General features: G+C 46.4%; 1 protein-coding gene across 3 annotated transcripts in view; it reads left to right on the top strand.

Moving 5' to 3' along the window:
- LOC124619889 (lipase member K-like) overlaps positions 1 to 26,513 on the top strand; it is a 210,857-nt gene that overhangs the window by 77,791 nt on the left and 106,553 nt on the right. For 2 of the 3 annotated variants that reach the window (XM_047146517.1, XM_047146519.1), the window contains exon 1: positions 8,856 to 9,125. The exons of the other annotated variant lie outside the window; for it this stretch is intronic. In XM_047146517.1, coding sequence (XP_047002473.1) covers positions 9,009 to 9,125 — 117 coding nt within the window. In that variant the 5' untranslated portion in view covers positions 8,856 to 9,008. Of the gene's footprint in view, positions 1 to 8,855; positions 9,126 to 26,513 lie in introns of those variants that run through there. 3 annotated transcript variants of the gene reach the window in all.

Here is a 26,513-nt window from a genome sequence, read left to right as displayed (position 1 = left end):
GGCATAATAAAAGGCGCATAACCTCCGAAACAGTGGCAACGACAGCTGATGAGATGTGACATCCGATACACCGGTCCGACTCGGCCGATCCTAACGTTCCACACGGTTCTTCGACGTCTTCCCCCGCTAGCGGTGGGTCCGCGCAGTGTGGGGACGCGGATCACTGAAGCCCGCGTCCCGGGGGATGCACTCACGTCTTCGTATGCCTCTCGAGATCCAGCGTTATCGACCTCGCTAGGAGACTGGGCGCAGGAGATGGTGATGCGGGATGCGTTTCTGGTCGGTGACGATACACCGATGCTTTGGCCGCGTCCACGCTGACGACGACAGACGCCTGGGCCAGCTTGACCTACACTCGCCTCTTTCTGTCATTTCGCCCTGCAGACACTCCACAGCGCGAATACCGCCCATCTTTAATACCAAGGACAGCCGTCGCGATGGGACAGGCTTTCCGCTTCGCCACGATGAATGTCAACCTGTAATGTTGTTGCTTTAATTTACTATGATAGCGGTACTGATAGACAATAAAAGCGGGTTAAAAGCTGTGAGCTGTCTGGGGAAGTTAACCTTGCATTACTGACCAACTGTTTCACCAGGTATCCAGTTTAGCTTACCAAATTCCCAACCAGACTAACATTAATTATTATCTTTTAATAGTCATATGACAACCGGTGATATATATATAAAAGATAATTTAAATAAAAAGAAATAAATCAATTTATATTTGGAAATTTATTTTAACATTGATCATTGAAATTTCAGCATATTAAACTTGATTCCTAACTAAACTGGTGCCTTATTTAGGATTGTGAAAATGTGAGATTGCAATCTTACAGAACACATCAAATATAGAGCCAAGATTGGGAGACTGCATACAACACTGCATTCATAAAACAACACACAAAGAATGTTGAAACATATGCAAGAGAAAGTTAACCACTACCAACCGATTCAATTTTCACCCAAAGAAGTTACGTTCGTAGCATAATCCTGTCCGCCATGTAATTACCACACACTGGTATACTAAATTCATATTAACTCTTTGTGAAATCTTCGCGAAAAGAATAGCTGGGGGCTACTTTGATGATTACACCACATGCTTCACGTGGTCAACTTGATTTACACAAAGAGTGTAACTCCACAATAATTTTGGTAATAAAAATAAATTAGATCGAAAAGCAATTTACAAAAGAAAAACCTCGAACTGGTTACTATCGTCTTACTATTAACCTGATGGGTCAAACAATTGTATAAGCACGTGGTACTGGTCTCACAAAGAACACCCCACGTGGGTTGAACAGAAAGAAAAGTTGCTATTTTGAAAAATACTGTCAAGACGAGACGTTATAATCTCACGCACATTCGCATTTAAGATTGATGAACTTAGTTAGAGTTACTGATCAACACGTGGTTCCACTTTACTCACAAAGTAGTGACAAAGCAACTACCGGAATATATTCTGAACTTCACACGAGAATTATACTGCGCTGCAATTTAAGATAACATTAGATATTTTAGAGCTAAACCTGAAATAAAGGTGATTAAATTTTCAGTTAGGCTGAACTTAACAAATCCATTGTCCTATGGACTTAGCAGACACGCGCTTAGCCGGAGATCTTACCGCTTCAGACGCTCGCCACGGACAGACTGACTGGTCCCTTCCTGAGGGGTGGCTCACAAATACAAACGGAAGTGGCCAGAGGGGCAGCTTCCTATACCAACATGACAACAGACGGACAGGACCATACTAAGGATAGAAACCTCTTTGCTTTTAGAAAGCGTAGCCACCTGTTCCGACGTTGGTCCTACTGTTCTCTAGCAGACAGGCTTGTCTGCTACCCTCAAGCATGCAACTAGAAATACATTTGCTCATTCATCCTCTCACACAGAAGGAAAGGGGGATGACAGTATCTTATCATATACAGTATATAAAAGAAAGCGGATATAGGTTCCGTATGAGACTGTGTGACATGAATTACATATAAACTGTGTTTTAAAGTGTAGTAGTGTGACAGATCGTTCTTGTTTATGTGTAAAAGTAACACGTTCCACTACTCAGTCTCCTCCCAGATAGAAACGCTACAGTAAATTTAGAAGAGGAATTTATGCCGTAAATGACAACAGATTTAACAAATTAACATGAAAGGAATCCAACAGAGACCTTTCAAACGGCATTACTTCTTTCCAAACCCGTTTTCTGCAGGATACATCATGAGCTTCGGATCTGGATGTTGCTTTTTTTCAGGAAGCCCTACCAGGACTCTGTCTCGATACCTACGGATATGACGCCTACGGCCTGTCTTTAGATGTGGGCGGAGGAGGGACGGCTATTCTGCTCAGGGAAGGAATTATGGCAACTGATGTATGTACCATCGGCCTGTGGTGTCGCACTCACCGTTCATTCACTTCCTCTGCTGAGCCTGTGCGCTCCTTTCAGACCCGAGAAATGGGGAGAACTCCGGACCTTTCATGCCGAAGATACACCAATGCTCTTCCACAGCAATGCCGACCACTTGGCAGTACGTGGAGATTTCAGTTGCGTGCTTAGGCCATTCGACCAGATGCAGCACTCGATCACCTGCCACGCACTTCAGGCGCTTGTAACGGACTTGGCTTCGTTGGACACATGGGTAATAGAAGACGGCCGTCGTCAGGAAAGCACATACTTTACTAACCATTCCGCGAGCCGTTTGGATAGAGTTTACATCGCACGCGGCCTACGATCGGCAGTTGTCGACGCTGAGGTGTGGCAGCAGTGTACGTGTGGACTCTCACGCGCCCCCACCAGCGCGTCCGACGCAGTACGTGTCCGTGGTACCCCAGTGTGGTACTGCTTGATGAGTTAAATTGCAGACGCGTAGTTGAGTCCACCAGGAGCAGACGCCAACGGCGTTTACCCGCCTACAGTTCCACACTTCAGTGGTGGTTATGGTGTGTTAATCCCTCCATTGTCGAGCTGTGGGCGTGTTAGAGAGCGCTGGTAAACCTCGACCGCTGATTTCTACTGTGTTGTTCTCCGTGAACTGGCTGCGCAAGCGCCGTCGCCATAATGACAATCAGCAGACACCACGTCAAGGCACACTTGCTACGCATGAACGCACTACGATTCGCGTGTGTGAGGATGCAGACGAGGGACACTAATGATATCAGTGACGAACGACGTTCTCTTGCGTTAGGAACTTGCTTATAAATAATAGTGATGCTGTAACTGTTGGTTGGTAATATTTACTGACAAAATGTAATCTAACGCTAGATTGCATACTTACGACAATCCTGTACGACTTTAAAAGAGAGAGAGAGATCATTAATTGATCACAGATGCGTCGGTTCTCGATTGTGTTCAGGAGACGTACGGATTGATTAGGCGAATAATTGACCTTTCGAGCCGGATTGCCTTCACGCAATCGGAATCTTCGATGAAAATACCTAAGGGACCTATTTGAATATAAAAATGGAAATGAAAGCAAATGAGTGGAATTTCGTAAGAGAAAGATTAACAGGTTGAACACATTAGTGGTCTCCCAAATACACTCGAGACACCGCGAGAAAGAGCGAACCTGTAACAAAGCTCATATACATTAGAACATCATTTTTGGTTAGTGGAAGAAAAGAATAAGAAGAAAATTACTGCATCGTAAAATATTAATATATTTTGAACAAATTGGCATTAAACTTCTACACATTGACAAATACATAATAAATGCATGACTTACATCTGATATTTCTTTTGTAAATGGCGCAGTCCAATAATCGCTGATTTGTCAGTCCGTTCCTTCTTAAAATTAAATGTCCTTGCGTATACGTAAGTACATTGTATCCACAACCGAGTTACCGAAATGTTTGTTCGTCGTTTCACATAGTTTTTACACAAAATAAAAATACAACTTGTAGCAATTCTATGTAGTACGTCTTACCATGTTGGCGACCAGAAGTACCAGGGATAATGAAGTCTCTAGAATATTTCTTGACAAAAGATAGATTGTTCTTTCTTCTGTTTCGCAGCATCTTACTATCAAGCGCTGCGGCAATGATTTTAAATATCTGCGCCCAGCGGGTCATAGTGTTTATTTAGATTATTTAAACGCTGGACGCGCGTCTTGGTATAGGAGTACATTATAAAAAAATGTTTGGTCTCTTTACTCTCGCGCTGTGATGCTTAGCATTTTTACAAACTACAGCTCGTTGGCTGTCCTTTTCTTTTGTGACAAATATCTCATATGCAAAGTATCTGAAACCCGATAATATTACAGTTCCCTCAGAATATCAGGGAGGAGACGACTCAAGAGGCATCTCATTACAGAGGTGGAGACAGAGGATGGACGATGAGTCGATAATACAAATGAATTTCGTCCGAGCGTTCACACAGTCATATACTTTTCTATACGAGCGAGATTGCAACATGGATACTGGAGTCAGGGAAGTCCTATTCGACCTATCCGTCTCTCAGAACCCACAAGACGATGCTGCGCTCTTGTCAGAGGTGACTTTCGAAGAACTACGACGGGCCATGTTGCTCGGTGCTTCCAACAAGAAAGACGCCCGGCACTGACGGACTCCCTCTCGAACTTAAAAAACTTTTATTATTATTATTATTATTATTACCTTATGGGCCCAAAGTTGATCAGGATGTAGCGAGAACTCCTGAACTCCGCTTTTTAATAGACTCTCAGTGAATTCAGATGGTTCTGAATTTACAGAGGGCCTCTTGATTCCGGTGGCATAATCTGGTGGAGGCTGTCACCCATTTTATTTTCGCCCCTTGACAATGCTAACCACAGACTACAATCTGTTGACTCACATCCTCCGTGAGAGGTTCAGTTGTGCGGTAATGACGGCCATTCGCACTGATCAAACCTGCCTCGGAGAAAACACTAATGTGTTTACGACTTTGAGCACTTACAGAAACGTAGAAGCGGTGACATAACCATGCTGTCTCCTTGGTGCTCCTGCTGCGCTGGATTTCGGCCATACTTTCGATCCCGCCGATCACGGATTCCTGCATACAGTTATGGAAAACATCGACATCCGACGCGTGACGACATGTGTCTTGCTTCGTTTGATCCGGCTATCGGTCCACTCTCGTCCATGTCAACAGGTCCGTCAGATAGGGCTGTCCTCTTACTGCCATGTTATTCTCCATTGCCGTCGAGCCAGCTCTTCACGGACTACGGCGAGCCTTGGAGGGAATTAACCCTCGCTCTGTGACCTTTCGATGTGGTGCGTACACCAATGATGTGATGCTCTTAGCACGGACTGGTGACGAAATACGTATGGCATTTTCCTGGCTCCAACATTATAAAGCGGTACCAGGCGGTGTGATCAACTTACGAAAATCACGCTATATGTAGGTGAAACGAGGGATGCCTGCAGAAGTTGATGTATCCCTGACAAACGCCCCAATGCTCAAATGTTTAGGAATATAACTCCATCAGGGTGCGGAGTCCTTTACGTATCATAAGGTCTTACAACGACCCCGAATGCACGCTCGCCTCAACAAATTTAGATCGCTGGACCTTATGCAACAAACTCGGTACGTCAATGGGTATGTGGCTTTTCATTTAACCATTACGCCCATGTATTATCAGTGACAGACATAATGGTCCACAATACAGGCAGCGGTCAGACTTGTGGTGACTGCGGGTGCAGTTTTTAATACCGTTCCCAACGAAGGTGTTGGACTCATACACATCAATGCGGCGACTTTGGCTTTCACAAACAGACCATGTTAGTGGCACTCTAATAGTAGATGTGGTCCTATACAGATTGGGCCCACCGGTACCTGTTGGACATTTGTCGCCCTGGCTATCTCATATAGGACGTTTCTCGTGGAACACTTACACGTTGGGAAATATATCAGAGACATGGAGCCGACAGCAAAGATTTATTATAGTGTCCTCCAACGCTGGAATCCGGCTAGCAGTGTTGAATGACGGTACCCCAGGGCCGATTGGCCGCGCGGGAGTAGCCAAGCGGTCTTAGGCGCTGCAGTCATGGACTGTGCGGCTGGTCCCGGCGGAGGTTCGAGTCCTCCCTCGGGCATGGATGTGTGTGTTTGTCCTTTGGATAATTTAGGTTAAGTAGTGTGTAGCCTTAAGGACTGATGACCTTAGCAGTTAAGTCCCATAAGATTTCACACACACACAGGGCCGACTGGACGCGGGTTTGGTGAGCCATCCACTCGCCTTTCTAGTCTAATTTTGTGTGGTCAACGTAGTATGTGGTCACTAACGAAAAACTTCCTACCTGACGCAGGCTCTGTCCCATTCACCTAATTGAGGATCCCATATTCCGCCTTGCAAATCGGTAGATACGGACAAAAGCAGATTGAACTGTGGCCCAGCACGCGAGTGCTGGAAATTGCTCCACCAGATACTGGCTTTCCTTCTACGCCACCCCTTGTTTCGATTGTGTCCATGGATCTCTTACATGCCGACATTTACTTCCCGATGACCCAGATGAAAGCAGTCAACCGCGTAAATGGAATGGCGATACATTACATGTGACATGACAGCGAAAAGGAAGTCATTGATCTATAGCAATACAAGATGGTCGAGTTCACTGACTTAATGAACAAAACTTTTTGCTAACGATTTGGGATCGTCTGTCATGGAACTCACAGCCCCGCTGGGGTGTATCGGGTGTGAGAAGAAGTTGAACTACAGACATGGTGTTTCCATGACACCCATACGGTAACAGAAAGAGTCTCTGACTGTATGCAGCGGCGCGGATACTCCGAAGAATGGACGACTGGTGATGACCGGTGAAATGACAACCGCCTCTTACTGTCTGCCCGCTTATATACACTTCAAAAAAAGTTTTGCATCACCTCGGTACCGAGAGTTTCGGGACCTGTACAGAAAACTGGAATACAGATCTACATAAACATTATTTCCGCCCTTTTTATTGCTCATGAAAACCACACATTGCATGTTGTACCACCATACAGCGGGACCTTTAGAGGTGGTGGTTCAGATTGCTGTACACACCGGTGCCTCTAATACCCAGTAGCACGTCCTCTTGTATTGATGAGTGCCTTTATTCGTCGTGGCATACTATCCAAAAGTTCATGAAGGCACTGTTGGTCCAGACTGTCCCACTCCTCAAGGGCGATTCGTCTTCGATCCCTCAGAGTGGTTGGTGGGTCACGTCGTCCATAAACAACCCTTTTCAATGTATCCCAGGCATGTTCGATAGGGTTCATGTCTGGAGCACATGCTGGCCACTCTAGTCGAGCGATGTCTTATCCTGAAGGAAGTCATTCACAAGACGTGCACGATAGGGCGCGAATCTTCGTCCATGAAGACGAATGCCTCGCTAATATGCTGCCGATATGGTTGGACAATCAGTCGCAGGATGGCATTCATGTATCTTATAGCCGTTACGGCGCCTTCCATGACCACCAGCGGTATACGTCGGCCCCACATAATGCCACCCCAAAGCAGCAGTTAACCTCCCCCATGCTGCACTCACTGGACATTGTGTCTAAGGCGTTTAGCCTGACCGGTTCAAAAAATGGTTCAAATGACTCTGAGCACTACGCGACTTAACTTCTGAGGTCATCAGTCGCCTAGAACAGAACTAATTAAACCTAATTAACCTAACATCATCACACACATCCATGCCCGAGGCAGGATTCGAACCTGCGACCGTAGCGGTCGCTCGGTTCCAGACTGTAGCGCCTAGAACCGCACGGCCACTCCGGCCGGCAGCCTAGCCGGGTTGCCTCCAAACACGTCTCCGACGATTGTCTGGTTGAAGGCATATGCGACACTCATCGGTGAAGACAACATGATGTCAATCCTGAGAGGTCCATTCGGCATGTTGTTTGGCCCATCTGTACCGCGCTGCATGGTGCCGTGGTTGCAAAGATTGACCTCGCCATGGATGTCAGGAGTGAAGTTGTGCATCATGCAGCCTATTGCACACAGTTTGAGACGTAACACGACGTCCTGTGGCTGTACGAAAAGCGTTATTCAACATGGTGGCTTTGCTGTCAGGGTTCCTCCGAGCCACAATCCGTAGGTAGCGGTCATCCACTGCAGTAGTAGCACTTGGGCGGCCTGAGCGAGGCATGTCATTGACAGTTCCTGTCTCTCTCTGTATCTTCTCCACCCCCAAACAACATCGCTTTGGTTCACCGAGACCTCTGGACACTTCCCTTGTTGAGAGCCCTACCTGGCAAAAAGTAACAATGCGTACTCGATCGAACCACGGTATTGACCGTGTAGGCATGGTTGAACTACAGACAACACTAGCTGTTACCTTCTTCCTGTTGGAATGAGTGGAACTGATCGGCTGTCGGACCCCTCTGTCAATAAGGCGCTGTTCATGACTGTTTTTTTTTACATCTTTGAGTGGGTTTAGTAACATCTCTGTACAGTCAAAGGGACTGTGTCTGAGATACTTTATCCACAGTCAGCGTCTATCTTCAGGAGTTCTGGGAACCGGGGTGAAGCAAAACATTTTTTGATGTGTGTATAAGGCGATCCCAGTGTATAAGATGGCTCTTTTTAGTTCACATGATGTCATAATTTTTGATGCGTAACTCCAATTTATTGTTGATTTTTTAATGTAAGAGAAACCAAACATTTTGACAGTGCACCTCGGTGGTGAGAGGTGGGAAACATCGTGGCCAGGCGTCGGCATTCGACCCCTGCCCGCCTTGCCTCCTCCGCCCTGCCGCTGACTCTGGAAGTTTAAACTGGTGGGCTGCGGCGCTCGCGGAGTACCGCTGCGGCACGTGGCGAGTTGTAGCAGTGCTGCTTTGTGCTTGTTTCTCCCTTCTTTACTACATAAAAAAATAGATATGGGTAACCCTGGGTACATAAAATCGTATCTGTATGAGACCACTAAAGCCTCTGACATTCTGTCATTTCACTTGTATAAGACATGAAATTATTTTTTCCCTTTCGTGGTACATTCTGTTATTCGCTACTCGGACACTTCAAATATTTTCCTTGAGTAAAACATTCTCTCTGTCCGGCAGGGTCCACCGCAAGTCAGAGGGGATGGAGCCCGCCAGCCTGCAGTCCGCCGCCGCTTCGCTGTTCCTGGCCGCGCTGAACCTCACCTCTCCTCCACCCGGCAGCGAACCACCGGCCGACCCGGCGGTCTACGCCACCTTGGTGAGCCTCCAGCGACGCCTCCGCGTCACGCGAGGTGTGTTCCATCCAGTAGCACAGAAACAGGGGAAGGCTGCGACATTTGCCGATTGATATTATTGTGCTAGGGCTCTCTGAAAAGTTTTGCAGACAGCATCTCCTTTCGTACTCGGCTACTAAATAATGACAAAACCATACTCCAACATAAGATTTAGAGGTATCTGCAGAGGTCAAATTTCCTGATACATGTCCACAACGCACAGAAGAGTGTGCACAAAAAAAGCTGCCCGTTTCTGGGCCAGTGGTGCAGGGGGGTGGGGGGTGGGGGTGAACCGCTGTAGTTAGGCAGCTAAAGATTACACATAAACACGTATCTAGCGTAATTTACAAGCTACTGCCTTTCAATCTGTAATCGGTCGTATTAACAGGTTATATTAGTATTGTTAATGATCTGACAGCTACAGGTATTCAATGACACTAGTATCTCACTTGAGCAGCAATAAAGAATCATGACATATATAAATTGATGTACATATATACTCCACATATATGCGTTTGTATGTATAGGTATACGTTCCATATCTCCTCCTAAGCCACGGCACCAATTTCAACCAAACGTGGTATATGCATCAGGCACTAAAAAGAATCGCTGTGGGGATAGGAACCACATGTCTATCAAAATTTTGACGGTGGGGGTGGGAGACATGCAACGAACTTTACACATAATTTCATAATTTTACGAAAGTTTTTCTCCTGATATCCCTCAAAAATCAATGACGTGAAAACACGTCATCGCTCACACATTTTTCTGTTCATGCTGTGAAAGTGTCGCTTAAAACGTGAACTGAGTTACTACTTATTTACTAGATCCGTCTGGGTCTCATCATTCGTTTCCTGAGTATGACTTTGGCGACTCCAGGTTCCCAACCTGGGGACTGGTAAGCACCACCAGTCCCCTGTCACCGTACGCTCTGGGTATGCTACAGCAACAATCGTGCAGAGCGGCGGTGGAAAGTTCTGTGTCACAGGGAATAGGGACCTTTGCTTGACTGCCGTTTCACAGGAACCTGTCATAACTCAGTTGCATAAGGCTTACTCAGGTATGCACAGCTCTGTCTAGGTGGAATTGTATTTCCATAGCTACTCGTGGGACCAGGATGGATCCTTCCAAATTTTTGCTTCCTCCTCCTGGCGGAAAGGTTGGGTCGCTGGAAGGTACCAACACCCAGTCAAATAGTAGGACTCATATTGCCAGACTTCCCAGCTCAGAACTGTTTCAGTATTGCAGTTTGTATAGTAACACGATTCATGCTGCTTGTGAAAGCAAGTTTTGTTAGTTAAAAGGAAACAGGCAAGTTTTGACAAAGTCTCGCCCGTTTGCATTTGAAAGGGCGTAAAGGTGATTGCACGTACTTTAAAATTGGTTAAGCAATAGTGAAATGGGACACTGTTAGTGGAACCTCAACTTCCTAACAAGTGACAAATCCGCAGAAAGCTAAGAACCTTGGCAAATATACCATTGAGACTCCAATCCACATTAAACTAAAGTGAAAGTGTTGTGACACGTTGGGACCTGCTGGACTTTCCCAAAGAAGACCTGAAAGTGCAGTTAGTCCAAGAAAGCATTGTAGACATGCAGAATATTATAAAAACGATAGAACTCGATTTGATTAAATAAAACTCATTCATCCTCACATTTAATAGTACAGAACTCCCGGAACATATTAAGGTTGATTTTCTCCACTTAGACATTTGGCACTACGTCCCTAACTCGATGCGCTGTTTTAAATGCCAGTGCTTTGGGCCCACACAACTCTTGGATGTGAGAAGCCACTTCTGGCAAATGTGGTTAGGCTGCCACGAAGAAGTCGGATGTTATCTTCTCCAAAGTGTGTGAATTGCTCTGGGGCTCATCCCGTCTCTTCCTTGAAGGATGAAGGATACAAGAGATCGAGACCATAAAGCGGGTTTCTTATGGTGAGACCAAAAAGATTAACATAGCCATGCATTGCCCCACGTTCGCTGTCTCCTCTACTCCAGCTATTAAACCGTTCAGAAAGCTGATCCTGCAACACGAATGGAGGTAGCTAGTGTCAGCACTAGTACCTGCCTTTGGCAGCGTAATTTTGCTACTGCTGTTACTTCAAGGCCTACACTTCCTTCCAAAACACAAGGCTGCGGTTCCTCAAGAGGTACAATCTGGTCCAGTGTCCATCGCTCCCAGTACCACTGCTGCAGTTGCCCCTCCAAAGTCCACCCAGGGCAAAAAGTCAAATGTCAAGGGCCCACTACGAGGGAGTCATCAAGTAAACAGCCCAACGATGTCGACATCATCTTCTATAACGTGTCTTATGATTCTTCTGTAGAGGTAATGGACCTTGAAGCCGGACAGGGTAAATCATTTCGACCCAAGATTGAGCCTCCACACATTACGGTCTCCTCTCCATGGCGGAAAGACCGGTTGAAAGTGCAAAAGTGAAGGTAAATGGCTCCCGCAGCACAGTGAAACATTAATGGGATCCAGACACTTGTTGAGAAACTGAAAGTGCTATCACGGGAACGCCTCCTGTGTTTAGAAGAAACCCATTTTAAAGCTGTTGAGGGCTCTGCATTATAGGTATATAACCTTCCCAAAAAAGAGATCCAACTGCAGACCACCACTCTGCTTTCTCATTGGTTACTGACCAACAAGCAGTGGCCATTGTAAATCATGTGCGTCAGAAGATCGGTATCTGTTCACTGTACTCACCTCACCATGATGTGATGGACTCTGAGGCCCTCACAGGCCTTTATGAGCAACTCCCGCCCCTGTTTCTCTTAGTGGGTCATTTCAATGTCCATAATGTATTATGGATTCGAGCTATACTTGCTCTAGGGGACGAGTCTTGGAGAACCTCATAATGTCTTCGGAGCTGTGCATCCTCAGTATGGGCAGCCCCCATTCATTTCTCAGCTGTTGCAGGACCTTCCTCATCTGTCGACATCTCTTTCTACTCTCCCAACCTTGTAGACTCAGCTCAGTGGGAAGCAACTATTGACTTTCAGTCCAGTGATCGTTTATCACTGTGGATCCACTTACTAGATGGATATGGGTCTGAACACAACAAATGGATCGTCAGCAGGACCACTTGGATGCAGCTCTGCCAGCTGGCTGTGTGTGAACACCGCAACAGTGTCCAGGAATGGGTGGATCACGTCACACGAGTGACCCATCATGCATCTAACTTATCCATCCCTAGAGTCTTCAGATCGTCTTAGATGGCAACTTGTTCCTTGGTGGACCAGGGAAGTGGAGCCCAGCAATCCGAGACAGGCGTCTGGCTGTTTGCTGGTTTAAATGCCGCCCAACAGCAGACCATCTTTAGCGTCACGAGAGTGGAGGCTCGACACGTATTTAAAGAGAGCAAGGAAAGGTCATGGCAAGCGTCCCTGGACTCCAACAACCGTTTAACTTGTTCCAAAAAACTGTGTGAAACCATCAGGAGGATTTCCAGTAAACACAGGCCTTTACGAATAGCAGCAGTGCTGAAACAGTGGTGTCTCCAGACGACACCTGGACACATCGCCCAGATGATGGAAGAGAATTTAGCAGCGAATACTGCTGATTCCAGCCAGGATCTGGCATTTCGCCACTGCCATGCGACAGTAGGGATATGCAAGTTAGATTTGAGAACTAACAAATATGATTCTTAAAACTGCCCTTTGACCATGTCGGAGCTGGAATCGGCACAATCTGAGACTTGTGGTATTGCACCCGGTCACAACCAAATTCAGTACTGAATGCTTCTACATTTGCCAGCGGCGTCAAAGGAAATCCTTCTAGAATGCTTTACTTGTAAGTGGCAGACAGGACACTTTTCCACTTCATGGAGAGAGGCAATTCTATTCCTTGTCCTGAAACCAGGAGAGGGCCGCATATGTGCCAGTAGTTATTGGAGTGTCGCCTTTGCGAGCTGTGTAGGAAAGACAGTGGAGCGAATGGTTAGCCATTGCCTGATATGGTTGTTAGAGACCACGCAACTCTTAACGTCTCTCAGTGAGGACTCTGGAGGGTTTGGTGCGCTGATGGAGCCTGTCTCTTCTATAGGCAGCTATTCGGCAGCCCTACCTGACTAATCGGTTTTCTAGTTCTTGAGTTGGTGACGTGTTGTCAGAACGTTTTGAGCAGGAGAATGATGTTCCTCAGGGCAGTGCTTTTAAGTGTTACCCTATTTTCCATAAATATAATTAGAATCACGTCTACGGTAAGGGATTCTGTGGCGTGCTCCTTACTTGTGGACGATTTTGCTGCATTTTGTTCCTCTTCCAGTGATGCAACAGTGACCCGTCAGTTGCAACTTACAGTGGGGAGGTTAGAGGTGTTGGCTGCAAAGACAAATTTTCAGTTTCCTACGTATAAGTGTGTGTTCATTTTAATCGTTATCGTCATATTTTTAATTAATCTAACTTGCATTGGAGGGACACCGTTCTAATTTTTAAAGATTTAGTGAGGTTTCTGGGGCTCATTTTCGTCTTCAGTCTGTTATGGTTACCACAGCTGAGAAACCTGAAAGCGAGAACACAGAAGGCAATGAATATCCTAAAGTACCTTAGCCACAGGTCTTTGGGAGCAGACAGGGTGTGTGTGCTCCAGGCTTATGGGGCTTTTGTGCGTTCATGGCTAGACTATGGGTGCACAGTGTATGAGTCAGCGGGTCTTTCTTACCTGAAGATTATCGGCGCCATCCACCGTGAGGGGATTAAGCTGGCCATAGGTGTTTACAGGGCCAGCTCAACATCTAGTCTCCGTGCTTATGACTAGGGAGCCACCATTCACCATCCGGCGGCAGCTCCTCATGGTGCGTCAGGCATGTAAGTTACTAGTAGCTCCGACTTCATGTGTATACCATATCGTTGCAACATCTCACCAGCAACACTGCCATTTCCCGTCTGCTTGCTGCATGTGTTGGAGTCACGTGGTGTGGAGGAAATGCAATGGAAATCCAGTGTTTTAATCATCTGCCGTCTTGTTTTCTGCAGACGCCCAGAATAATTTTAGATTTAGTTCAGCACAGAAGAGGCTGCACTCATTACTGAAGGACATTTTAACTGAGCTCCACACCATTAGAGCTGTCATTATGGAGGGGGGGGGGCGAAACAGAGGGACGCTGTTGGTCACTGTGCTGTTTTACCTGATCGTGTCTTCAAGGTCCGACTGCCTCAAGAACTATGTCCGACTTCGCAGGCCCTGAAGCAGTTGAGACGAGATTACAGTATTAAATTCCTCGTCTGTTCCAATTGTCTGATTGCCTTTCACTCTCTACAACACTTGTACGCAGCAGATAAAGTAGTCCAAACGTTGCAGGACAACCTCCTCCAACGGCTGGGGAAGGATCTTCCATTTTGCTGGGTACCAGGACGCGTGGGTAGTGCTGCGAACGAAAAGGCAGAAGTAGCGGCCAAGGAGGCGTGTCACGATGCTCAGTTAGTTCAGCGTGCCACCGCAATGCGTACAGTACAGACGCCTGGCTGTTGACATACAGAGTCTCCGACGTGTAGAGCCCACTACGCGGCCGTGGCGCACCTCCTACAGCCACGGCGGTGGAACGTGGTTCTCCTTACTCAGCTTCTCATAGGACACAGCTCTACGACGCTTAGCTCCTTGCTTCGGCGATAGAACCCTTCACTGTGTCCTGCTTGTGGTGTACAAGTCACTGTGGGCCACATTTTGTTAGACTGTGTTTTATTTTCCGACCAGCGGGCAGCGGCAGATTTGTTGACAGATGGGCCCTCTACGTTCAAACAAATACGGTGAGATTTTTGTGATTTTTCCAACATGTTTTCGAAAATTTTAGGAAGATGTGTTTCACCTGTTAACAGGGTGACTGGCTCACAGACGTTTTTTGTTAGTGGTCAGCCAGCCACTGTTCCCCGTGCCTCCCATTTAGCTCCTCTGTTGTTTTATCTCTCTTTTAATTCTAGGTATGGCAGCTTCCATTCTTTGTTCGTTGTCTTAAGGCGTCTGAGATAGAATGACTATTTTAGCCACATTCATTTCTTACAACGCGCATCACGGCGCTGATAACCTCGCCGTTGAGCGCCCGTAATCCACAAACACACACACACACACACACACACTTACTCACGGGGACTGAGCCAGAATACGCCCACAAAAAGAAACTTACTAATAGCGCACATTCTCCCGCAGACGTCGCCAGGAGGCGAGGAAATTCTTGGCCCCTGGCGCTAACGCACACTATTCGCGCCCTCAGTGACTGCCACAGCACGTTCACTCACTGCCCCTGCGACCACCAGTGCTCGTTCCTGGGCGTTCCCATACCGTCAGGTACAGACCATCTGCTCTGCCATGTTGCTTCATCTGCGTCATTCTTCTCCAGAACGGCGTCAAGCAGAGACCTCCCACGACAGAGTAAGGGCCCACTGGAGGGGACTCATGCCTACCCGTCACAACCAACTGTGGGGGCCCACGGCATACTGCGGGAGCAATCGACAGGGCGTGGCTGGCCGTGGATTTAGAGAGCACGAGGCCTGTCATGCTACAAGCTCCCGCTGATACATGGTCGTGCATTAAATAACGACCAACAATTTTGATCTTAGAACAGATTTATTCTTAAAACTTAGAATTTGATGACAATTGTAGTGACTTGGCAAGACAGCCAAGCCACTCGGAGGTAGCCGAAAGGCACGCGTTTAAGCTCACGCAGACTGGCGTGAGGTCTGGAACATGACAATGTCTTGAGAATTGCAAATAAAGTACGAAGATCTTGGAATACTTAACTTTAATTCATAACTGGTGTACATCACTCTTGATGATAGAGAAAACAATCTCAATATAAACTGGTAATGGCGCCTTGCTAGGTCGTAGCCAAGGACGTAGCTGAAGGCTATGCTAACTCTCGTCTCGGCAAATGAGAGCGTATTGGTCAGTGTAGCATCGCTAGCAAAGTCGGCTGTACAACTGGGGCGAGTGCTAGGACGTCTCTCTAGACCTGCCGTGTGGTGGCGCTCGGTCTGCAATCACTGACAGTGGCGACACACGGGTCCGACGTATACTAATGGACCGCGGCCGACTTAAAGGCTATCACCTACCAAGTGTGGTGTCTGGCGGTGATACCACATTCCTCCCCCGCAAATCGGCGTACGGTTGTGTTATAAGGCTTCCGCCCGCCGTGGGGAGGACCCCATGTTGACGTATGCGACGCGGTGGGGAGCCCAACAACAGGCGAGGCTGTGCCACTCGCACCCTGCCATGCGGTCCGAGGGGAGCTAGGAAACGCCTGAAAACCTAGTCCAGGGTGCACGCCAACATGCGGTGTATGCGCCCGTAGAGAGACAAGAGGGGCCGAAGGGTCGACCTCCATCGCGTCGGGGTACCCGACGGGAGAAGACGCCATCTGGTCCGGAGCAGGCACGAGTTCCATGTCGGAGGACAGCTGGTCACAGGAAGCGATCGGCGGCGCGTGACCCAGGGGGGCGCCCGGCGGTTGCAGCAACGCGTCCACTGCGGGCGTCGCCGGTGGGAGAAAAGGCGGCGGCGGCGGCGGCGGCGGCGGCGGCGCGTCGCCATGGGGCAAAATGGAAGGCAGCGTCGGTAACACCTGGGGATGAGGCGAGCCAGTAGATGGGTCCCCAGGGCGCTGACCGGACGGCACCGTCGCTGAAAGCAGACGGGGAGCGGCAGAACCCGTGCGACGACAGAGGCGCAGCTGATTGAGATGCCGACGCACCTCACCAGAGGACCCCAAAACCAGATTCATAGCGCGGCCGAGGCAGCGAAGAATGTGCCCTGCGAGCCAACGCCGTGAACCTCGATAGTTGCGATAGGATACAACGTCGCCTGGAGCAAAATCAGGTGGCTGCCGCTGCACAGGAACCGGATGCGGCGGATGTAGCAAAGACATCAAGGTTCGATGATGACGACCGTGGAGCAACTCAGCCGGCTAGCGACCATCTCGGGGCTGAGAGCGAGACGAGTACAAAAAGAGCAATAACGCGTCCTCCCGAGAATGCGACTCTTTCAGCTTCAACATCTGTGACTTGAAAGTCCTGACCAATCGTTCAGCGGCACCGTTTGACTGAGGCGAAAACGGCGCGGATGTCAGATGTTGAATTCCATTGGCCTTGCAGAATGACTGAAATTCGGCGGACATGAATTGTGGGCCATTGTCGGAAACAATAGTCTGTGGAAGACCTTCAATGCAAAAGATAGCGGATAACGCTTGGATGGCGGCAGATGACGTCGTGGAAGACATCCGGACAACAAAAGGAAAATTACTGAATGAATCGACCAGAACCAACCATCGAGCATTCCAGAATGGACCAGCAAAATCCATGTGCAAGCGTTGCCAAGGGGAAGTGGCTTTCGGCCATGCAAAGAATTTTCGCGGCGGTGCGGAGTGTTGTTCAGCACACGCCATGCAAGAAGAGCACATTTTCGTAATCGCAGCATCGATTCCGAACCAAGTACAGTGCTGACGAGCAAGTTGCTTCGTTCGCGCTATACCCCAATGTCCTTGGTGGAGAAGCCGTAAAACAGAGGACTGTAACGAACGTGGGACCACGACCCGGGACTGATCATTATCAGAATGCAACAGCAAAACACCACGTCGAACAAAAAGTCTCTCCTTGTGAGCAAAAAATCGGCGAACCAACGGATCCGCGATCCGTGACTTTGACAATGGCCATTGCGTGGCAACAAAACGCAAAACGGTAGCAAGGACAGGGTCAGCAGCTGTGGCTGTAGCTACACGACGAAAATCAATCGGAAACGATTCGACCAAGTCATCGGTTTCCGCATCAATGAACATGCAAGCAAGTTCAGAAGAATCAAACGCTCTATCCTCAGCAACCGGGAAACAGGACAACGCATCGGCGTTTCCCGGCTTACCAGTGGACCGATACAAGATATCGTAGCGGTACTGCGAGAGGAAAATAGACCAGCGAATGAATTTCTGCGCTGCACGTGGAGGTACAGGCTTGTTCGGATGAAAAAGCGACGTCAAAGGTTTGTGGTCTATGATGATGGTAAAGTGACGACCATACAGGAAATCATGAAACTTTGTAACATCAAATACGAGAGCCAAAGCTTCTTTCTCGATCTGTGAATAATTTCTTTGCGCCGACGAGAGCAATTTGGACGCAAAGGCAATAGGGCGATCATGCGATCCATCTTTGTGCGCAAGCACAGCACCGATCCCGAAATCCGATGCACCAACCCATCAACAAAAGGGGTTTCTGGGAATCGAATGGCGTAAGGCAAGTATTGGAAAGCAACGCCGATTTCAACTGGCGAAAGGCGCGTTCACATTTCGTCGTCCAGACGAACGGAACACCTTTACGGCGTAAGCGATGAAGCGGAGCTGAAATGGAAGAGGCGTGGCGCACATATCTGTTATAGTAATTTTTTTTCCCCAGCACACCCTGTAGCTGCTTCAAATTCTGCGGCGAAGGCAAGTCCTGTATGGCACAGAGGTGCTCTGGACTGGGATGCATGCCTTGGGCATTGAGTACATGGCCCAGATATGGTAAGTCCTGAGCAAAAAACACACATTTGTCCTTCCGCAAGCGAAGACCTGAAATAACGTCCTGAGATTGGCTAAATGTTCTTCTTCCGTCTTTCCGGAGATCACAATATCGTCCAGATAGTTTGCTGCAGTAGGGACCGACGCACAAACAGTTTGCAGATATTGCTGAAACAATGCAGGGGCGGATGCGCACCCGAATGGCAGTCTTTTGAATCGATACAAACCAAGATGCGTGTTAACCACTAAAACGCGCTGGGATTCTTCGTCCACCGGTATTTGCAAGTACGCATCGGCTAGGTCCAACTTTGAAAAATATTTACCCGGGCACAGTTTGTCAAAAAGATCTTCCAGGCGGGGTAAAGGAAAAGTTGCAATCACTGGTTGTGGATTCACTGTTGCCTTGAAGTCCACACAAAGTCTCAGTTTTCCGGAAGGTTTTGGCAAAATGACTAAGGGTGAGGCCCAGAGAGAAGCCTGCACACGTTCAATCACACCTTGTGATTCCAAATCGTGTAAGGTTCTTGCGACCTCATCACGCGCTCGGAAAAATTTCGGTTGCGCGTGGACTTTCAGTTCCAAATTGGCTTCATAGTTCTTAGCGCAACCAAGGCCCGGTGCAAAAAGTCTGCAAATTCTTCACAGAGACGATAAACACTGGCTGAAGGCACAGTCTGGTTCACTGATAGGACCTGATTTTCTATAGACAAGTTCAACAACTGAAATAAATCTAAACCAAACAAGTTCACTGCAGAAGAAGAACGAAGGACGTAAAATGCCACAAGTTTTGTTTGTCCCTTGTATGTTGCATGAAGGCTGCACTGTCCTAACACAGGGATATTCTGACCGGAATAACTATGTAACTTAACATTTGTGGCACGCAACGGAGGTGTACCCAGTTGTTTGTATGTGTCGTGATTGATCAATGAAACTGCAGCTCCGGTATCGAGTTGGAATGGGATCACTTTGCCATGAATGTCCAAGTCCACATAAAGTTTATTGTCCTGTTGACGACAAGAGCGACTGTCTCGTGCAATGTGAACTGACACTGGTACAGAATCACTTGCGACATGACGGGATTTCTGTCGATGTCGACGCACACTGTTTGTGGGACGAACACTGTCACTGTTAGAGAGAGTGGCACTGGGTGGAGTGGAATGAACTACATGAATGTCCATGGGCGAAGGTTCACGAACCTGAGTATTCTTGGTTTGATTCCGATTCTGGCGCGAAGCAAAGGGCCTGGAATGGTTGTGAGTGTCCGATCTGAGCTTTTTCTGGCAAACACTTTGAACATGGCCTTTTTTATTACAGAAAAAGCAAATAGCTTGGCGTGACAGGCAATTCTCACGCGAATGTCTAGTAGCACACCGCGGGCATGATATTAGCACTGCATTTGCTTGCTTGCGCAGCAGCTGCGCAGACGGGCGCGAGGGCCGTTTACTGTTCCGTGCAGCGCGCCAGGCGGGCCGGTTAATATGACACACGGCTGGCGAAGTTTCAAATGATTCCTGAGCAATGTCAAAAGTGTCCTGTCGATCCAATATGTCCATCACTTGTTGAAGGGGGGGATTGACTAGTTTCAAAATCTGTTCCCTTATACAAACATCAGAAACGTTCTGTGCTATTGCATCACATACCATAGTATCTGAATAAGGGAGGCCACATTCACACTCAAAAGCACAATCCCTAGTAAGGCCTTGCAAGATTGCAACCCACTGCCGATTAGCTTGACCGGCCGTACGTTTGGTACGAAAGAACGTATACCGTTTGGCAACTACATTGACTGAGTCTTTGAAATATGCATCTAATGCAGACAAAATTTCTTCGTAGGACAGAGTTGCGACGTCGCGTCGGGGAAATAATTTCACTATCACAAGGTACGTCTGGACGCCTACACACGAAAGCAAAAAAGGCTGCCGCTCAATACCTTGAATTCTGTAGGCGGCGAGATGGAATCCAAATCGGCGTGACCACTCCGTCCAGCTTTCCAGTGCCGCATCAAAAGGACGAAAAGGTGGTGCAACTGCGTGTTGTGGCTGCGGGAGCGGTGGAGCGGCGGCGGCCGCATCGTTTTGCATTGCACGTTGACCCTGGACGAGCTGTCCAAGGGCATCCAATAACGCCAGCGTCTGCTGATTCTGCAAGCGACAAAATTCGGACAGTACATCTGGAAATTGTGGCGAAGCCATGACACAAGTAAATCAGGAATATCACTACGAACACAAAATCCTCGTTGCCAAACTGTAGTGACTTGGTAAGACAGCCAAGCCACTCGGAGGTAGCCGAAAGGCACGCGTTTAAGCTCACGCAGTCTGGCGTGAGGTCTGGAACATGACAATGTCTTGAGAATTGCAAATAAAGTACGAAGATCTTGGAATACTTAACTTTAATCCATAAGTATTGTACAATCTCAATATAAACTGGTAATGGTGACACCACAACAATAATAGTCAGCATTTCTTCTGAGTTATCTATTTTTGTACGTAGTTTGCATCACATTTTATAGTCTCATAACGGTGTTGTGTGAGAGCAGAAAAACCTTGTTCGTAAGAGCTGTTGTCCTGAGGTCGTATCCATGACTCCACTGCATAACTTACGCTCTCATCAAATTCAAAATGTGTCTCTGGTACAGAATTATCAGGTGACCCAAACACACGGCAGTTACCTGCTGCAGGGTGGTGGAAGAGGCAGTAATGTTCTATTCAATTTGGCGATGTGTTCCCCGATTCTGAGACTCGCGTATGTGAGTGAACTGTCGTGCTGGAGCAAGATATTTTTCGGGTTTCTGTCAGATGAAATTCGTCGGAAATGGTTGTTGAGTTCCTTCTGAGTCTTCACATGTGCCTCTGAATTAAAGGCTGCCACTTTTGGTGACACAATCACGACAAGAGACCATCGCTACCCGCAACAGAGGGAGCTGCCTGGCATTTCTTCTTCTTTCGTGGCAGCCTGTGATGCCCCTCGAGTTACTGCCTTCTTCCCGCCACGCCAAGGTAACTGTGACGACGCAGTTTCGTTTCTGCCCACAGGAAACGTGTCCGCCCACCTTCCGGTGATTTATCCTTCTGTCAGAGAACGAGTAAAGTCTCTCTATTGGAGAAACTGTAGTGGAACAAGTAGCACTCCCCCCATCTGCATGTGGAGCTGAAATTTTAATTGTTTCAGATTTTTGCAAGCTATTGGGCGAAAAAATGTCTTGGAATAAAAATTCTACTGTATTCTGACTTCTTTGTTACAAAATAACCGCCAAGTGAATGCTTGTCTCAAGTTACAATAATGACAGACACTCAGTCACAGTCACTCGTAATAGCCAGCTTAGGAAATCCAACAGATCGTATTAACAAAAAATTCGCAAACGGATTGTCTGTGACAGAAACCTTGTTCTATATTTTCGAAATCACTTTCTTCGAACTTTGGTATCTCGGAAACGATTCGAATAAAATGCCACCCGCCTTTTAGTTACATAAAAACTCACGGTTTCCATTCTATACGGCAGAAAGCAATTCCTCTAGCCCACAGTGTAGCGCGAACGTGTTGCCTCCTAACTGACAGAGATACGGCAGCCAATCCGATATCAGTGTAAAATCGTGCTGCTCTTCAGTCTGAACTAATAACAACTTAATAGCTTTTATGAGCAATTTATTAAAAGCACAAAGTTATAAAACACACAGATATCAAAATACCCATCTCGTTATCTAACTGAATTTTCTGAATTTCCCCAGTACCATACACTGACGAATTGCACTTTTCACTCGTTATGAGAAACATAGCTTGTCAAACTAGTCATTCTTTCACAATTTTGTTTTCCTCGTTCCGTTCTGCGAATTGTGCGTTATGGGACGTTCTACTGTATGTAAATTGCTCTGGAGCTCACCCTATCTGGAGTTGGGACTGCAGCGCAGATCTTGAAGAACGGAAGATACAAGAGCTTCAGACTATGAAGTGCATGTCTCATGCTGAGGCCAAAAAGATGTATTAGGTCACGCTACCCCTGACGTTCTTCCCTTGCTGCGGTTCTCAAACAGCCACTGCAGAAGGGCGATATTGCTACGTGAACGGAGGTTGCTATTGTCAGTACCAGTACTTGTGTTTCTCAATGCACTTGTGCCTCCCTCCAGAACGTCAGAAGGGCCACCATTGCAAACACTGCGAGATACCCTGCCGCTCCAAAAAGTCAGTCTGGTTCACCGTGACTCTGGAGCTGCCTCAGTCACAAAAAAAAAACACGAAGTCCAAGGCGAAGAATCACCATTGCCAGAGACGGGAAGAACACAGTCCAACGATGTCGACGTCATTCTCTCTGACATCTCTCTCGACTCTTCTTCAGAGCTTGTGGACCTTGTGTCAGACTGGGGCCCAAGACTGAGCCTCCAGCCATTGCGGGATCCCTGCCCTGGCAGACAGGATGAAAGTGCTACTCCCATGAGAGACGTTTCCCATCGTACAGAGGAACATTAGTGGGTTTAGGATATATGTGGAGGAACTGAAACTCTTAGCACAGGATCGCCCGCTGTGCTTGTGTTTGCAGGAAAATCAATTTAAACCTTCTGATGCCCCTGTACTACGGGACCATGTGCTCTATTGCAAGGCTGACCTGATTTGGGAAAGGGCCAAAGGACGGCTTGCTGTGTTTGTCAATAACGAGCACCACTCCTCCGCTCTCCCCCTGGCTATTGACTTGCAATCAGGTGCAGTCGGAATTCTTGTGCGTTGGAAGATCACTGTTTGCTGACTTTATTTTCGTTCGCAAGATGCTACCGACTCTGACGCTCTCACAGATGTTATGGAACAACTCCCGTGACCTTTCCACCTACTGCGAGACGTGAGTACCAATCATGTCTTGTGGTGCTCGACTTCTACTTGCCCTCAGGGTCGCGTCTCACGAGCTGTTTGTCCTCAACACAGGCACTCCCTCTCATTTCTGTGCGGCTACTGTGCCAGTCTCAGCCATTGACCTCTCTTCCTCCTCTACAGCCCTCGCAGACTCTGTTCAGTCGGGAGTTACTTATAAAATAAATAAAATAAAATAAAATATTAATAATTTTTATCTGTATGATTGGCTCTCCTATGAGTCGTCAGGTTTTGATTATTCGGTATCAGACGCTTGACAATGGCTTTTTCGTAAAGGCAATGTTACTCGTAGTTGACCGTGAAATAAAACTGAAATAATCGGACTTCGTAATTAAATCGTTTCCAAAGACTGCTGCGGTAGGTGCGGACTCATAAACTAAATCTCAATATTACAATAATTTGCCAGCCATGCCAAAACGTCGTACAGAGGTGATTGTCTACTAAACAAAAAATTACACAGTTAGTTAAATCAGATATATTCAATGAATAAGCCTACAGTTCATAATCCTACTTACTTTTATAAATATAAATTCTTTACAGAATCGAGTGCCTAGTATGGTTGCAACTCGCAGTAATTTTCTATATCATGAAATATGGCGGTGTGCCAGACAATAAACTAAAATACGTGCTTCTCGCACCACTTCAACGAGAGCTCTTCTTTCTTAATCAAACATACGAGTAACGTAAATGTACTTTTGTTTTATCAGCGACACAGCGCTGCAGTTGTGTGCCATAGGCTTTATTTATTTGTCACTGATTATTTATTTAATTAATATCTCGCGTTTCCGAGGAAACTCACGCTCGGCATGCAAATGTGCCTTTATATTGCCCCCTGAATTGCGAGGCGAAAGGACACACCTGCAGGCGAGCAATTCACCTAAAGGCACAAGAAAATCTAAGTTATCTACAACTATTTACATGACTTACATTATACTGTATATTATATACAAAATTTGAATGACGCGCGTGCGCCGAAAAGTTCTTATGTTGGCAGATAGAGTGCGCGCATGCGCAGAAGCGTCTGTGTAACTACGGCACTGCCGTTATTTCGTAAATTTAGTTCACGCGGCACAGTATTGCAGTTCATATTTTTCGTGTGCGCGCGCATTTCTTAGTCGTTGCACAAAGAAAATATTCCACCAAGATTACATATGAAGACTACATTCTATGACAGGTAACTTAGTTTTAAAATTACAATATTTGTTATAATACAATACAACTTTAGATTGTTGAATGTTCTTAGTTACATAGCATTCCAATGAAATGCTTCAACGAAAAATGTTCTGTTGTTTCAGGTGCGTTGACCTATACACATGGTGTCGTTATCACAGTTCATATTCATTTGCTGCACAATAATTTTTTACAGGTTAGTATCGTCGTGGTAAAGTTTTTTGATCACAGTAACATCGTTGTATAACAACGTGATTAATACATAAGCGTGTCCATTTCCTATTTCCATTATAGTCGTTGTGATGCAGTTCGTTGTGACAAAAAGCAGTGTTTATTACAGATCAGACGTGACCCGTCGAGTAATTGGTCCACGTGCAGTTCGTTTTTTTTTTTTTTTTTTTTTTTTACATTCCGTGGAAGCTTGGTTGCAGAACCTCGGACGGCACATAGCTGGCGTCGATCCTTGGACAGTCCAGGTAAGCGTGTCCGTCACATTTCGAGAACATTTCATTCCCTGAAGTTCCAACCAAAACTCTTCCACCCGTCGTGTTGTTTTCTGGACAGGCACTTTGTGTCCATTTAATCCAGTTAACATCTTGAAGTTGGGTACTGTAGTAATGTCACTAGACGATGCACGAATTATTCACTTCACATTTTCAGTTTTTTTGCTGAATATAGCTCACCTAAATGTTCGTTAATGTCCGTGAACAGAGGTTCACTATGCAATGTCTTTTTGGCACTCGTTTTGTTCAAATTTTTACATGATACATCAGTTAAAAAAATAAGTAATTATACATACACACGTCACATATTTTCTTAGCATAAACATAATACAGTTGCACATAAACATGTTTACATCATCATTACATAGCTATAGGTTATTACATTGTGTCACATTTGATTACATGAATTGCATCCTCTTTAGCGGTTTTGCTGGGATATTATCGATGTTTTTTGTGATGTCATCTGAAATTAAGATAGGTTAGACACAACATTCATTACATCAGTAGGCAAGACCAGGCGTTTTCACTACTCAATAAATATTCAAAATAGTAAGAGAGAGAAAATGTTCGATTCCTCGCGTTTTGTGCGTGTGTGTAGAGTGTCTGTGTGGCCTTGACTACTGATAGATGCTTTTCTCAAAGTAAAAGATCGCTTCACAGATGACGTCTGTCAGTTCGTCAGGTGTCATACCAGGTCAGTGGTACCTACAGTCACAAATGTTTCGTGAAAAATTTATATATCATTCACTGCTACGTAATCATAAATTTTACTTTAATATTCAGTCTTCTCGGTGGAGCCGCGGCGTTGAAAGAAAAGTTCTTCTGTCTTCAACTGCGTCACTGGAACGCTGAAATGAAAATTTCTATACTACTTATAATCTATGTTGTAATTTGTTTTAGTTCTTGCCACACAGCAGGTCGTTGAGATAACGGTACGTTATATGTCTTATGGTAGAAGATCTTGTGAGGCTTAACTTCAATCTTGTACACATACGTGTTGATAACACCTAATCGTTTGGTAAAAACTTGTAAATATTTGGATAACACTTCCTGTAGTTTTATACGTTCATGTACACTGAGAGCTGTAGCTTCACTTATCTTATGATCAAGCAATGTTTTCAAGTCCACTAGCTCTGTGTCAGATGAGTGTGTTTGCATGTCTTGAATGTCTTTGTCAAGTACTAACTGAACCTTGTACCCTGTACAGTGTTTGTCATGCTTTAGAGTTCTCCTGTCCAAATCAATAATAATTACCCTGCTTTTATCATTTAAAATACATTTACCTTTGGAGAAGTCTATAATGCAGTCCTTCTCGCTCATAATATCTATTCCTAATATGCAATTAGTCACAAGGTTTTGTACAA

The sequence above is a fragment of the Schistocerca americana genome, chromosome 6 (assembly GCF_021461395.2).
Source record: "Schistocerca americana isolate TAMUIC-IGC-003095 chromosome 6, iqSchAmer2.1, whole genome shotgun sequence".
Taxonomy (NCBI): Eukaryota; Metazoa; Arthropoda; class Insecta; order Orthoptera; family Acrididae; genus Schistocerca; species Schistocerca americana.
The sequence above is the reverse complement of the archived record's forward strand: the minus strand, read 5'-3'. Positions and strand labels throughout refer to the sequence as shown.